The sequence below is a fragment of the Euprymna scolopes genome, chromosome 1 (assembly GCF_053919585.1).
Source record: "Euprymna scolopes isolate OS-2025 chromosome 1, ASM5391958v1, whole genome shotgun sequence".
Classification (NCBI taxonomy): Eukaryota; Metazoa; Mollusca; class Cephalopoda; order Sepiida; family Sepiolidae; genus Euprymna; species Euprymna scolopes.
In genome coordinates, this window is record NC_136482.1 from 1,858,508 (window position 1) to 1,873,716 (window position 15,209).

General features: G+C 34.6%; 1 protein-coding gene across 1 annotated transcript in view; it reads left to right on the forward strand.

The window, feature by feature from the left end:
* Nucleotides 1-15,209, forward strand: part of LOC145244699 (dynein axonemal heavy chain 3-like) — a 382,877-nt gene that overhangs the window by 73,236 nt on the left and 294,432 nt on the right. Inside the window, exons 7-12 of the mRNA XM_080107154.1 lie at nt 564-702; nt 2,414-2,518; nt 6,510-6,640; nt 7,372-7,570; nt 10,398-10,607; nt 14,940-15,193. Of these exons, the coding sequence (XP_079963280.1) occupies nt 564-702; nt 2,414-2,518; nt 6,510-6,640; nt 7,372-7,570; nt 10,398-10,607; nt 14,940-15,193 (1,038 nt within the window). The remainder of the gene's footprint in view (nt 1-563; nt 703-2,413; nt 2,519-6,509; nt 6,641-7,371; nt 7,571-10,397; nt 10,608-14,939; nt 15,194-15,209) is intronic.

The window sequence follows — 15,209 nt, forward strand, 5'->3', positions numbered from 1 at the left end:
TAGGTTTAAGGTTAGGGTTAGGTTTAAGGTTAGGGTTAGGGTTAGAGTTAGGGTTAGGGTTAGATTTAAGGTTAAGGTTAGGGTTAGGGTTAAGGTTAGCGTTAGGGTTAAGGTCAGGGTTAGGGTTAGAGTTAGAGTTAGGGTTAGGGTTAGGGTGAGGGGTAGGGTTACAGTTAGGGTTAGGGTTAGGGTTAGGGTTAAGGTTAGGGTTAGGGTTAGAGTTAGGGTTAGGGTTAGAGTTAGGGTTAGGGTTAGGGTTGGGGTTAGGATTAGGGTTAGGGTTAGGGTTAGGGTTAAGGTTAGAGTTAGAGTTAGGGTTAGAGTTAGGGTTAGGGTTAGGGTTAGGGTTAGGGTTTAGGTTAGAGTCAGGTACCTTTCGGGATTAAATCCATTTGTTAAATAGATATTGATGTTTAAAAATTATTTATTAACAAAACAAATGAATCTACAAAACAATCGTACACAAAAAACGTATGAAGGTTTTCCGCATAAAAATAGCCGAACGACGATTGGTTTGACATAAAACCCAATATTCAATGAAATTGCAAAATTATCGTTGGTAGGTACAATCATCTGGTTGAACATGCAATCGACCCAGGTTTTATTGCGCCAATAAGTGAAACGATGCCACAAGGGTTTCGACTCTATATGGAGGAGTGTCTCCTCCGAGCCTTTACTGCTGTCACCATTAAACTCATGCAAGTGAGTATCGATCGCTTTAAGAATCTTTCATAATCTCTCAATTAAAATTTCTTTCTTCTCTCCTGAATTTGATGCTTTCTCTCTTCCCTTCTCACCCCTTTAATTTCTTTCTCTTTTTAAGTACTTGTGAAGTTTACAGAACGTGCTGAAATAACATTGTTCTGATTTAGAAAGCCATTCTTATCGTGGGGAGGCGGCTCTGTTAACTATTCTGTACTTTCACCTGATAAGTTAATAAACAAAAGATACCCCAAAAACTCAAATTTAACATTCTATCTATAAATAGCCCGGTTCGTAAACTGTACAAGTACACCTTTTTCTGTCTCTCTCTCTCTGATTTCAATTCTTCCTCTCTATCTCCCTTTTAATTGATTTCGTTCAATTCAATCCCCTCCTTTTTTTTCTATTCAATCCCCTCCTTTTTTTTCTATTTTCTTTTGTGTCATTTTCTTTTGTTAATTTCAACGATCATTAAATTCGATATAAACCAGGGATAGATTCAACATCGAATCCATGAGCAACTTATTTAAAATCTTTTAACAACTACCTCCCCAGCCATTTTAATTATGTCTACAAGACCTGCATAAAATGTTTCTCATGAATTCAATGCTTTATCTAATCTGTCTAAATACCGTGTATTCATATTTTGGTGTCATTCATTCGAGAGATTATATGTAAATAAACCCGATATTGTCCCTGGTTATTTTTTTGTCTTGTTTTCTTGGGGCATCTGAATGAACTTTTAACAATTCATTAAATGTATTTACCCCACATTTAATCTATTATAGTTCGAAAGGACTAAATCCCTTCTGTTGAGCTCTGCAATATTCTGAACGACTGTTGTGAAATTTATATAGTATCTATCTTTTATAAGTGGTAATTATAAGTTTATTTACCTTCTGTCGTTTCATTTCATATATATATATATATATATATATATATATATATATATATATATATATATATATATATATATAGTCATCCACATACAGTACTGATTTGTTGTCATCAGTGCGGCTAGACTAGCATTTTTCCCTAGCCGTGGATTGAATTTACAACCATCGCGTTGATAGTCGGATATTCTAAGCTTTGAACCATGGATCGGTGCTCATAAACGACCTCATCAAATGTCCATTAAATAAACATTCCCTGATCGCTTATATATATATATATATATATATATATAAAGAAAGAAAGAGAGAAAGAGAAAGAGAGAGAGAGAGAGAGAGAGGGGGAGAGAGAAAATAAAACAGAAAGAGTACAGATAGATTAATTTTGAATTGTCTCTTTTTATTTATTTGGATATTTACGTGAACATATTTGTGAAAACTCGTTTTTTTCTGTTTCAAACAATTAACCCAAGCTCAATAGGTGAGCCAACGTACCCAATTTGTCTATATATTGTTATATTATTATATAATTGACTGTTCAGTACTTCGATATTCGTTTTGCTCAAATACCAACCTGTATTGGAACATTGTTCGATAGCTCCCTCCATTTCGTGATCTAATAACACAACGTGAAGCAGAAAACTGCGCGTCGTATACCTTGCCAACGATAAAATCAGAGCGACGACCAGCGAGGCAGTCAATATAAAATATATTATAAACCAAATGAATATAGACAGAAGTCACAATGTCTTTATATTTTATGTCATCGAGTATTTCGATTTTTTTTTAAATTTCGCTTCTTATGTCATAATTCAACACAGGAAATTGATGAAGATTACGTCACAGCAATAAAAAAAGCCATTTTGGATTACATTTTACTCGACCCGAAAGAACAGATTCGACTTGGCGTTTATCTACCACAGAAAGTAAGAATTCCATTTTCCATTATTTTTTATTAATAATTTTAAGCAAATTACCATTAATATAGTATTGTTTCTTGTCTGTATATTACTAAAATTGTGGCTCATACTTGCTAGTTTCCGTGCACACTAGTTTTTGGGATAATCGGGTGGAGGGGATGGCGTTACATTTTGTGATCCGAAGGGGGTAAAAAGAGATCCTGGGTCGTCTAGTTTCTTTTATTTGTATTCTAAATACTAATGAGTTATCACTTATCAAGGCCAAACACCATTCGAGTGTTACACTCTTTTGAGAGGAGAACGGTGATGCCATTGAATGCAAAAGACAAACACTTTTGCACTTCAGTATTTGACACAAAGTCATTCTTGATTGCGAAAAAAAAAATGTCGGTTCTTATGGATGTTTGATGCTACCAGACCAAACTGTTTAAAGATGTCGGCTTCCTGTCTTAAATGCACCAAACATTGATGTTATTGTGTTTTTCTTTTTTGCAAAACTCAATCATGTTCTACAAAGACAACAGCAACGTTACTTTATAAAACAATCAAACAAAACACCATAAATAATGTTTGATGATATAAACAACTTGAATAAAAACTTTTTTCTAAAATTTTGCATCAAATAACACGAAAAGGGTTGATGTGCCGTACGATAAAACAATCAACACTTATGGATGTCCAATTACTCTTCGTTTCGGTTTCCTGTATCGCAATGCACACTTGTCCGTAAAACTCTTCCTTTCGGCCATCACTATGCACGTTTAGTCTCACTTTTTACATTAATTTTGCATTCTTCTTAACAGAAAGCAATAGCGTTTTCAGCAGATTAAATACGTTAACATAGGACAACAATCAGTTTCGATTAATTTTTTTTCATGAAGTACGATATGTAATACTGAATAGGCTTCACACTCCTCAGATCTTTAGTTATGGGTTTTCTAAGATAGTATTTAAATCAAAACATCCCCAGAATATCCCTGCACGTTAAGTGCCATTATAGTATCGGGAACTGTAATCAGAAATAGATATAGAAGTGAGGTTTGTTGATATATTGATCTGGGAGACGAGTTGGAAACGTAACTTTCTGTGATAGGGAATGAGATAGAGAGAAGCTACGTGTTATGCTACCAGCTGCGTCTGTGTAAGTAGAGAAATTAAGTCAATTACTGAGGTAGACATTAAAGTCACCAAATACATGTAATTGCGCGCTAGTATCAAAGGAGAATGCTGTATACATTTTGTCAGAGACTCTGTTGGTTAGAGTACAGTCCTGAGTCGAGGGAGAGCGGTAGAGAATATATAAGTAGTATGTTGCAGCTTAAATCTAAAGCACGCAAAGGCCGGATTCTAGTTTTGATTCTCTGATCAAGGGGAAGGTGTTTCGAATGTAGACTCCAAGTCCGTGCATATGTCTGTCTGAGTCCTTACGGCAAAGTGAGAGATACACCAAGCATGTTAAAGTGGTTAAAGAGGATGGAGGATTGTGGGTTAGTTTTAGTTAACGTTGAGATATCCGGGGAGTTGGTCCATGAGAAATGATTCAGCATCATCTAAATTAGTTCTAAGCCCGTGAATATGCATGAATGCAAGCCGCAACGGAAGAAGCGAATTGATTTTGTTTGGCTTGCTATTCTTTCCATTTAATTGTTAATGGAAAAGAGCGGGTAAGTAAAAAGCATTCAAATTTGCGACCTGTTGATTAAAGAGAGGAATAAATTATGCGGTAAAAGTATTGTTCATCTATTAGTTTGAATATGGGATAAAATGTTAAAGTATGATTCAAAGTGATATTAAGATAAAATTTGATGCACGAACTCTCGATATTTAAGTCGATAAGAGGGAAAATAAAATGTATCTATTCAATAGAGATTTAAGTAGAGATATAGCTATGATTAAAAGTACATTTCGGTACAAATATAACTGGAAATAAAATATGATCTCTAGAAAATTTAATATGAATTAGATATTAATAGCAATCTGAACATATGTACATGAGACACGAACAGATAAAATTTGTAGATATTAAGTATATTACTTAAATAAAGATCTGGCTTCTAACATTTAAAGACAAATTCTCCAGTTATTAAAATTCGGAAATGTAATTTTGCATAAACATGAGCAGCAGCTTATATTTTCTATTTATTTGAATTAGAAGAAATGGTTCGAACTATGGTTAAAATACACTATTAATGTATATTAGATTTAAAAGATAGTGTTAAGATATTATTAAGGGGTTTAAACGAGTTAAGATAATATAAGGTAGATTGCCAAAGAGTCTATCGATTTTGCACGTTGAATCATCCAACTCTGTTTACCATTATGCGTCGACACAACAAAGACTTTTGAGTATTTATGACTTTACTTGACTTCAGTGACATTAAGCCAGGATTGGTTGAGCTGGCACCTTCCATAGAACTCACAGTGTCCCGGATGAATGTAAACCACACACGACGTTCTGCGGTGGACATGGTAGTGAGGGGCAAGCAGTCCCGATGTCATCGGCGATTACTGCAGACCTGTGGGCCGGAGCTAGGTTTGATGTCAGCTTTGATGGCTGCCAGCCTTTTCACCAACCTTGGAGTGGTTCTGGAGCTATTGCTTAGTGGATGAATTCTTCTTGCTTGTGGCCAGCATTGTGCAACCAACGAAGTCTCCTCTTTAAAAGAGATTGGTTGAAGGAGATGATTTTGCATTGTGTCCCGATTTGTGGTATTGAACACGAAATGGTCCTAGAAAGACCACAGAATTTCGCAAGGGTAGTGTAGGTCAAACACTTCCATTCTTTTAAGATCCGTAGATCTCATCTAATAATATTCATGCGTGAAACTTGGTGGGCAAATCATGCAGAGACTAAAGACTTTTTCTTGTGAATTTTATTAACAATTTCATTTTCTCATCTTACTCTGTTTTTGCTATTTAATCACAAACACTTGGATGTAGGGACTACTATTTGGTACACAATTTACAGGGATACTATTTAGGGTGTTGAGCAACAAGATGTCTGTTCACATTGCACTTGAACTTCTGCATGTCAGTACAATCAGGGAAGCAAGAACCCGGGAAGACATTCCAAATTCTAGCAGTTTGAGATAAGAAATTATTAGTAAAAGGCTGTCCAGCATCTTTGAATCTCTACTGTGTAGGGTAGGATTTTGCTGCTTGTCGGGTTTGTCGGGAGTCTTTACGTCGAGGGGTTACAAGCGCTTGGAGTCTGTCAGAGAACCTTCCATTAAAATACTTGTAAAAGACACAGCGATGCAATATTTCGTCGATGGGACAGAAGTTGGAGTTTAGTTGATAGATTCTTAGCGATTCTTTTTTGAATCTCCTCTTGGAGAGAAAGACTATTAGCAGATGCACCAGCACAAATGTGACAAAATACTCCATACGTGGGTGAATGGTGACCTTGTAGAGGTACAGGATACTCTTAGGCGTACATAACTCTTTAGTACGAGAGAGAGAGAGAGAGAGAGAGAGAGAGAGAGAGAGAGAGAGAGAGAGAGAGAGAGAGAGAGCACTTTCTTTGCAGAAACCTTGGTAATACCCTCAGTGTATCTGTTTTAATCAATTTTTCCCGTGAACATTAAGCTGAGGAGTTTAAACGAAGACTATTCAGATCATGTATCATCAGCCATGGCTATCAGTGGTTGAGAAGGTTTCTTGAAATTATTAAAGGAAATAAGCTTAGTCTTACCATCCATGTATGTCTCCATTTCACTATAGACTTGAAGGTTTCCTGTGTTCATTCGTTTGCCCTCCTATCTTTTTTAGAACGTTGTGTCATCAGCAATCTTTACATTTTATTTTAATAGCAATTTCATGGGTCAAATGCAAATTTATAATGGTTTACCCTTAATTTTCACCTTTTTCTTGTCTCATTTTCTAGTTTTGTTCTAATCCATCTTTTGATGGTGGTATTAGCCAATTCACCTGTAGAAAAAGTAAATTAATAACAGACAACTATGCTATAATAATTTTAGAAACTTTTCTTTGACAGCCTGAATATCCGAGTGGACGAGATGTTTTGCCTTGGCACCAATCGGCTGAAAAAGCCCGATTCTTTCTCAAGAAAAACCTTTTCATCACTCATCCTGTAATGTCTGCCATCTTGTACAACTTTGAAGAAAAGTTAGTATTCATTCCATATATTTTAATCAGTAATATATACGACAAAGCAAATAGTTTCTAAAAATGATAATCAACGTTAATTATTATTAATTTACCTTACGAAAACATGTTTCACATAAATACGCCATATGGATTTTGCAGTTAAGAATTTCGAAAAGAGTATGCTACTTAAAGAGCTATCGAACCTGATAGAATATGTAATCAATGAAAGTGATAGATATTTCACATTTTTATGTCCCAAAAATGATCATTATCGAAAATAACTGGCTGGTTAGAATCAAATACCAAATTTTCAGCTGCATTGCTATTGAGGTATATTTTGAAAAAGTCGACAGACTTAATTTATATAATGGTGTAACAGAGCTGCATGCAAATGACCGAGTCATGTACGAGGTGACGTCACGGCAACGAAACAGCAAAAGATAATAAAAAGAAGAACGGGTTATTTAGTCATCAGTGTGAGCGATAATAATAATAATAATACAATTGTAAATTACTTTCACCCGGTCATGGATAGCCCCACGAGAGCAAGCTACACTGATGAATTAAATAAATCATTGCGTTCGAAATTCCCTATAGATTCCCGAGTTCGTCATAAACATTCCAAAATCCAACAAGACGCACCTGTAGAAGATCGAAGGTTACATCCGCCCAAACTTGAAAAATAAAACCCACGATGATGAGTGTATTGATTTTGTTTCTTGATTCATGTGATTTTTTTTTAATTTCAGATACGCGTTGTTTCGTTTGATCGATTTCTCTTCGTTAAGGAGAAACCTTCCTTTGACGACTGAGCAATGGCTAACTTTCGCAAAGGAATCCACCAAATCGAAGGCCAAACTGTTACAAGATACATGGTTGGCTGACTGTGCGCAGATTATCGGCGAGAAGCGCGAAGAGATTGAAGGATGGATTTCAAAAGATGGAAACGTATGTTTTATATTCGTTAGTCGGTAACGTATGCGAGTAATGAGATTGATAGTTCCTGGCAACATTATTACAAATTACATTACTATACTCGTGCATAGTCTATGAAACATCTAGATGCAAATAAGAATTCTAACCCAGTCTACTCTACTATTTAACACAAGATAGGATATAACAAGAATATTGGTGCACTTGATACAATAACATAATTTAACAGAATTCGAACACGTTACCAATACACTTACACATACGCATACGTGCACTCACACGTACACAGACATTAAACACACATACACATATTCAGATATACAATATTTTAATATTATATAAACCACATCGAATGTACGGGAAGAAAATTTTCGCAAATTTACTAACAAATCATATTTTATTTGCAACATACAATTGATTCGGATTACCACTAAGTTATCTATGATGATCAAAATGTATTATGCATTTATTTAATGATAAAGCCATCATTTCCCTCCTAAAATAGAAGGTAGCTTTCCAGATATGAGTAAAAGTTTCACATTATACATTCATTTTATATTTTGTTTCATTATTGCAATCTAATAAGATCTAATGAGTAAAAAAAAAAAAAAAAGGATTGACAGCATTCGCACGGCTTCTTACATTCCAACGTGTTATCTTCGGTGCCAAACACTGGACTCTCTCTTCTTCCAGATTTGTTCTTTTTAGCATACCCAATCCATTCATCAAACCACACGCCCTCATACTCCTTAAAATCCGTTCACATATAAAAACCCGTGCCCAGATTGCCAATTACATCTCTAGGACTTCTCATACATAACAAGACACAGCTGGCTCTCAATATCGTACACCATAATAGTTACCTCTCAATACACAACACCAGACACAGCTGGCTCTCAATACACGATACTAGATACAGCTGACTCTCTATACACGACCCAGACATAGCTGACCCACTCTACATTACTCCAGGCATAGCTGGCTTATTGTAGACGATCCGACACAAAACTGGCTAACTTTACACGAACACAGATACAGCTGGCCCTACGTACACGATTAGAAATACCTAGCTCACAATGATGCAAATTCTAAAGAATAAAAGTTCGGCTAGAATTGTAATTTAATCCTTTTCATAACTAGACGACGCCACGTTTCATAATCCGATTTGAATCGTAATTTAATCTTTTAAACTGATGACTGCAATCTTCACAAAGTTCGACCCGAATGGCAGTTTAATCTCTCCATTTTACGACTATTTTCCCCAAACTCGACTTTTGAATGCGCATTTAAACTTCTCCATAACACGACAATTTAAAAAAAGTTCGAGACTCGAATTCTTATTCAAAAGTCTTCAAGATATGCCGACGCCAACTGTAAACAACACTAATATTGTTACCGTCGCATCAACTTTACTTTTCTTCACGCTGAAATATCTTTTAATCTAATAAGAAAAAGAAGGATTGACAGCATTAGCATAACTTCTTACATTCCGACATGTTCTCTCCAGTGTCAAACACTCGTTTCTCTCTTGTCCTAATTCTTTCTTCTTACCGCAGCCAATCCAATCATATACAAATTAATGTATTTCAAACCACACACCTCTCTGATCATTAAAAGTCATTTCACATACGATCCCTTACCCAGATCGGCACTTACATCAATACGGCTTCTTACACGACACCAAACACAGTTGGCTCTCAATATACGACACGAAACAGCTAGTTCACTCTATACGATCGCAAACTTGCTTCACTATACGCGATCCTATCTAATTAATTAATTTGCAAATCAATGCATTTCAAACCACAATTATATAAACCCATACTATCAAATCGTTGGATCTTAGTATCACATGCATTTTCTGTCCAAAATAATTTCATATATCGTTTGACATCGGGTTATAGTTAAAAAAAATAAATGTATAAAGTAGCTTAAATTATGTTGATCTCTCTGTTGTTTTTCTTTCTTCTATACTTTTATCCTTTAGAGTTGTCATTTCATACATCTTTCTGTTTAAAAGTCCCCAATCACACCGTTTGTTGTCTCCCTACACGCTGTCATTTCCTGTTCACAAATTGTAATCAAATTAGTTATTATAGCTTTAGTCTTACATTATTTCCTTCTATATTATTCAATTTAAAATAAGTTTGATAATTTTTATTTGTCGGTGATTATTGAAAAATGTTTATATCTGCAGTTGGCCGGAGTTGAATTTTTCCAAGAATTGCAGAGAAACTTTATTCATGATAACCAATCTCCTTCTACCTAAAGCCTTGTTCTTTTTCAATAGACATTTTCTGTCTTTGATAATCATCTTTCGATTTTTTGAACTTTATACATCAAGTGGCTTTATGTTTTGTTCGGTGCGACCTTTATACAAAAAACAATCGCTTATGCGTACTATTCTAACTAGTGTCCTCATGTTGAATATTATTCACAAAATATTGCGGACAATGTAATCTCTTACCTTTCTATCGAACTCGAGAATCTGCACAGAAGGATTCATGGGGCGATGGATAAAATGCTTAGTAATAATCAGTTTTACATGACAGTTTACGAGAGGTTTAAGGTTCAATACTCAGTACTATGCATACAATTGCGAATTACTTAGAACTTCTACCTGGTCATGACTGACTGAACGTGAATTAAATACAAAGTTTCATTAGAAAGTCTGTACTGATTCCAGAATTTGATAAGACGCACCTACAAAAGGTTGGAGATTACAACGGACAAAACGCCGTGATAAAAACGCCCAAGGTGAGAACTGTAGTCTCGAAATAATACAAATTATTAATCCTAATTAAAAAAAAAAAAAAACGATTTATGCTTTTTTTTATCACAGAAGAGTCGACTGGACTTTATGGATGCCTTTTTCTCCAGTGTCGCATCCCTGATGTCCATCTTGTTGAGGCGTTGCGTAGTAAATACCCTTAACCAACTTTTGGCCTGGTTTGAACTAAAAGGACACCCTGATTTCCATGCAATACACGACGAGGACTTTGGACGAAGAAAAGAATGCATAACAGGTCTTCACCTAATCAAGATATTTCTGGTAAAAGTGTTTTCTTTATAGGGGTGATGATAATAAAATAATGAATAAAAAATAAACTAAACCAACAGCTAAAATAGAACAAGGTCGATAGCCATTAGTCGCGTGCTCTCGTGTAATGAATGAATGCGTGAATGTAGGGTTGACATGAAATTCTTAAAGATAAGCTAAAATGACCGAAAAATGTGCTGAAATAACTTAAATAAAAAGTAAATGGCTTAGAATGACTTTAATGAACTTAAGGATGAATTGAATGACCTTAAGAATGACTTGAATGCTTAAAAAATAACTGGAATCCTTCAAAACAACTTGAATGATCTGGAGAATGACTTGAATGGCTTTGAGACTGACTGGTTGTAAAGTGTGTGATCATTTTACATTAAATTAATGCAGAAAAGTGATCCCCCACTTTATATCACAAGGTTATAAACATAAGTACAGCCTGTAGTAAGAAAAGATACTCTTGGCCAAAAGGGCAAGAAAAGCTTAAAATGCTAAGAACATCATCTACTAACAACAGACCTTTGATCTTAAACCAAAAAGGCAGAGCACACAAGTGTTACGAACAGACCGACAGACCGACCACGGACAAACCGACCGATCGACCGACGGACCGACGGAGTGACTTATAGAGTCGCTTGCACGCGACTAAAAACTCTCCCGAAGCACGCACGTGTTAAAATAAGGTCACCTATTAATTCGGCATATACATAAAAGAAAGTGTTTCTATAATACAAAACAGAATAATAGGAAGTGAAAGTTAGGTGAACCTCTGTTTGAGAGAAGCCCTGCCATTGGCTAATAAAAACACTAACCCATTAGAGGGAATGACAAAGGATCTAATTGCTTAACTAATTAAACTAAACACCACGTGTATATACTAACGTAACAAGGTGACACGAATTCCATGCATTTTAACTTGACGATTCCCTACTGAGATGAAACTCAGAAAACTCTATGTAGGATAATTTTTTTTTACACGGTGGTCACCACTTATCAAGGCCCGGAAGCTACTCAGGGATAAGGGTTAAAGTGCTATAAATAGCTTTTCATACTATTTACTACTATCTAGCTTTTCTCACGTATCGATCATTTTTCAGTACTGAAATCGACACATAATATATAATCTCCTTATAACATTTCATGTAAATAATAATAATAATAATAATAATAATAATAATAATAATAATAATAATAATCTTAAGGAAAACGCTCGAGTGCGGAAAATAAACCACACGTGCGACAAAAGGTTAACCGGATGAATAGAAATTGCAACAAAAGTGAAGCAAAAGATGCAACCAAGGACACTGGAACAGCTAAAATTGTAAATTGACTACCTATCATCATCCCAAACAAACAAACAAACAAACAAACAAACAAACAAACAAACAAAAAAACTGTAGAGTAAGCATCGACTGGCACTGCACCAAATAGAGAATGCAAAGACCGAGTAGGAAGAGCACTAACTAGACTTCAACTGAAAATTCCAGTGATGAGCAATGGTAATTGCTAGCGAGAAATCAATGGCAATTGACTGTTACAATAATGCAAATCAATTAAGGTTACCAAAAAATGGAGAATACTGGAAATATGAAGAGCCTTATTGTCACTCAGTCAGACTCCAGGGAATACCACATGTTTTTGTCAGTGAACAATCTTTGATGATGACGTGTGTGATAAATCCTAATGGGTACAAATAATAATAATAATAATAATAATAATAATAATAATAATAATAATAATAATAATCACACACACACACATATATATACACATACACACGCACACACACACACATACACACACACATATATATATATATATAGTAATTTATAAAATATATATGGCGATTAAGCTACACTGAATATTCTGCGTTTCATCCAACTATAGGATTCGTCAGGCTTATGCGCGAATTCTGTCGTTGCTTCTTGTTTTTATATATGTTGAGGATTTCTAGTCGGCCAATCAGCTTTCTAGTATCCACCGCGCCCCTTCCTACCAGCCAATGGGCATGCATTTTATCAAACAAAGGATCTGTTTTAGAACTAGGTTAGTGGTTTTAGGTGGTCGTTCCCCCCTTTATTTTTATACATATAAATATACCTATGTGCACACAACAATGCACATACATATACATATATACATATATATATATATATATATATATATATATATATACATATATGCAAGTGATCGTTTATGTATATTCATGTTTATTTAATTTATTTCTTTGTTTTTTTTTTCCTATTGTTATTGTTAGTTTTAAAGCTATTTTGTATCGCTATCCTAGAGTAAGTTTTATTTTGTGAACACAGTTGTTTGCTATTTACCGCCTACAGTTTAATAGATTTTGAGGTTCTTTAAAGTACAGGATAGAAAATTTTTCATGGAGGCATAATTTACATGGGTCGTCTAAATGTCTGCATGTGGTAGCTTGTCTCATTATTTTCCATTCGACTACCGGCGAATGTCCGCTTTCTTTGAGTTCCCAGTATTTATTCGCTAGTGTTGTTTTTATACGGTGTTTTTTTATTTTTGAATGTGCTTTTGTGGTCATAGTATCGGGTTTTGAAATCTAAGGAAGTCATGCCTATGTAATATTTCTTGTTATTCGGGTTTTCTTTCGCAAATATTGTTGCTTGATAAACTACGCTTTACCTACGTATTGAGCACTTTTGAAGTAAATACTTAAAGTTTACGCATAAATCTATACTTTCGTATATTAAATTTATGCGAATAAATGAAGTAGTTATATATATATATATATATATATATATATATAATTATTCCAGGTTAAATGTATATAAGATGGAAATCAATAAATTTAACGAGGTTATTATTATTGCTCAAAAGTAAAAGCAAGGTATACTTTTATTTAATTTCAAGTGAATAATTTACATTGTTACGACAACGACAATGCCAAACTTTCAGTCAAAATAATGACCTCATCGAGTAATATACTAACTATATTTTAATATTGAAGTTGCTATAAGTTAAATTTTAAACCAATATCTAGAGGACATTTCTCTACATCCGCTTTTATTTTTACTCCTCTCTATTTTATGAGTTATTAACACGTGATCAATGTCTTTAATTGCAATATTCAAAATTTGATGGTTTTTTGCTTTCATTCGAGTATTGTTGTTCCCCATGAAATAGGAACTTTAGGTCACTCGATGAGGTCATTATTTTAGCGAAACTTTTGCATTGTCGTTGTCGTGACTATTTTTTTTTTTTTACATAGGCATCACCACATTATCAAGGCCAAGAGGTCACTCAAGGATAAGGGTTAAAGAGTGTACAGTAGAAATTGGACAATATAGTAATCATTAGTAATGAAAATTTGGTAAATTTGATAACTTATATGGAACGGCTCATCAAGAACTTATTTACGTTAGACTTGAAGACAACCATATTGTAGTCAGCCGGAAAGCAGGAAAACGGAAGACAATTCCACAGGCGTGCAGTTCTAAGATAGAAGCTCTGTTCATGGAATCTACGTTTAGGTTTAGGCACAGATAAAGAGTGGGGGGAATTATTGATAGTGTTTACAGCTAGACGAGTGTTTCTTGTAAAAGTTTGGCGAGGGGGGACCATAGATTGAAGCTCAGTCGAACACTTTCCATGAAAATAACGATACATCAGAGACAAACTCGCAACATCTCTTCTGTGGGATAGAGGTTGCAAGGAAGAGAAAAGGACATCTCCTACGAGGCTACGAAGTCTATTTTGAACTCTATCAAGGCAGGACAAGTCCTTTCTAGCAGCTCCTGCCCAGATGTGGCAACAGTATTCCATCCTTGGACGTACCTGGCTCTTATATAGATAGAGAATAGCATCAGCAGTGAGATATCTACCGTATCGATAGAAAGATCCCACCATTTTTCCAGCGGCCTTGGCAACAGATTTGATGTAGGTGTTCCATCTATTGTTTATTTGAAATTTTAAATGATTGTACGCTATTAAATATAATTAAATATTAAAATATAAATGTGTTATTTTTAAAACAGAACAATTACTAGTCTTATAAAACTGACGAAATACAGATGTAGAAGTGGACAAAAAATATCTTGCAAAATTTTGCATTCGAAGTCACCGTTTGGCTTCATGGTTTTATATGGCAATTTTTAATAAACTGTTTTTATACACGCATTTAATTTTTATTAAAGTATTCTTTTACAACACGTTTTATATAGGTTATACAGTTGTAGCTATTATTATTATTATTATTATTATTATTATTATTATTATTATTATTATCATTATTATTATTATTATTATTATTATTATTATTATTATTATTATTATTATTAGTTGAATGTATATTTGTTGTAGGTAGAACATTCGGAACAAACCTCTACGAAATATGAACCATCTTTTGACGAAATCTACGAATGCCTATGTGACGTCATTGATGTTGTGGTGACAAGCGCCAGATCCTTTTCGTGTATCGAAAACTGGCTTTTTTACAGTGTCGACGATCTGCCGGTGAAATTTATCAGTTCTGTGAAGCACCATGAGGAACTCGTTATCCGCGTGAAGAAAAGACTAAAAGAAATCATTATGGAAAGCAGCGATGGACCTTTAAGGTGAGCAAAACACCTT